Genomic DNA, 1,300 nt, shown 5'->3' on the forward strand with positions numbered 1-1,300 from the left:
TGAAATGACCAGGTTTGCCATAATTTCAACATTCAACCTGCTTTCACGGTACCTAGATTTTGATCTGCCTCTAGATAAGCCTCTATCTAGTCTCCTCCCTCGAGTGTTGATGGTGAGAGCTAAACTTGAGCTTAAGCTTTCACCCGAGTCTTTCCTTCGTACTTCTTCAGCAAAAATCAGGTCTCGGATGTCGTCATCTTTCAATTTGGATTTTCCAAGTGAGTTACTTACGGCTATTCTCATACTTTCCCAACTGCTTCGAAGTGAAGCTAACAAAATGAGTGCACAGATCTCATTATCAAACTCAATCTCAACATATGACAATTGATTTATGATGGTATTGAAATTATTAAGATGTTGTGTAAGAAAGATGCTTTCTGTCATCTTTAGGTTGAACAACTTCTTCATCAAGTGCACTTTCTTATTTATTGGGGGCTTTTCATACATCCCAGACAAGGCTTCCATCAATCTTGCAGTGGATTTCTCTTTTGTAACATTATGAGCAACTCTTCTTGATAAGAATAGCCGGATAATATCCAAAACCTGTCTATCAAGAATTTACCAATCTTCTTTTGACATGTTTTCTAGTTTGCTCCCCAATAGAGGAAGATGAAGTTTCTTCCCATATAGATAGTCTTCAATTTGCATTTTCCAATATCCAAAATCTATTCCATCAAATTTTTCAATTCCAGCAGCCTTTATTTCATTTTCCATTTTTAATATTTCTCGGATTTAAATCTACCAAATCTAACCTTACAAATGTGTTTGGAATGGATAAAAATATTGAAAACGATATTGAAATCACCCAAATCGGACTTTGGATGTCTCAGATTTTATCAATCAAACTTTTGGATCATTGGACGTTGTAGATGAAGCCACGTGTTAGGAGGAATAGTCACTGTGCCACACTTGATCAAAACCCAGAATGTTGACGTGTCTGCCATGTGAGATATACAGGCCCACAATTATGACGTGGCAAATCCATGCGGATTTCAAATTGACGTGACGATGATGTCGTGTCAGATGAGGTGGTAGGTGACGTGGCTGCTGATTGTTTAGAGTTGCTTCTGTGGCTGCTGACTATATGTTGACGTGTCAGGTTAACCTGGTTCAGTTGCAGGAATCCGGGCGAAGAAGACGCGTGGAGAGCGTGAGGCGCGTCGGTGCGTGTGGACAGTGCAGTCGGCGATGCGTGTTGGCACGTGCAGGTATGCAGGACTTCGGTTCTTCATTGGGTTTTCACCATTGGATTCCTCTCGTCTTGCTCTTCATGATGGTATGTTCAAAAAGACGTTTTGAG

The 1,300-nt window shown here is 40.3% G+C and overlaps 1 protein-coding gene across 1 annotated transcript; it reads right to left on the bottom strand.

The window, feature by feature from the left end:
- Window positions 1-37: 37 nt before the first annotated feature.
- On the bottom strand, window positions 38-648 carry LOC105120361 (Pol-like polyprotein/retrotransposon; the record flags this gene model as incomplete). Its single annotated transcript, XM_011018522.1, is given in 2 exon segments — window positions 38-269; window positions 369-648. Coding segments are annotated over 2 exon segments (512 nt in total), but the record flags the coding sequence as incomplete, so codon positions are not given.
- Window positions 649-1,300: the final 652 nt, after the last annotated feature.

Source organism: Populus euphratica, unplaced genomic scaffold (genome assembly GCF_000495115.2).
Source record: "Populus euphratica unplaced genomic scaffold, PopEup_1.0 scaffold7621.1, whole genome shotgun sequence".
Taxonomy (NCBI): domain Eukaryota; kingdom Viridiplantae; phylum Streptophyta; class Magnoliopsida; order Malpighiales; family Salicaceae; genus Populus; species Populus euphratica.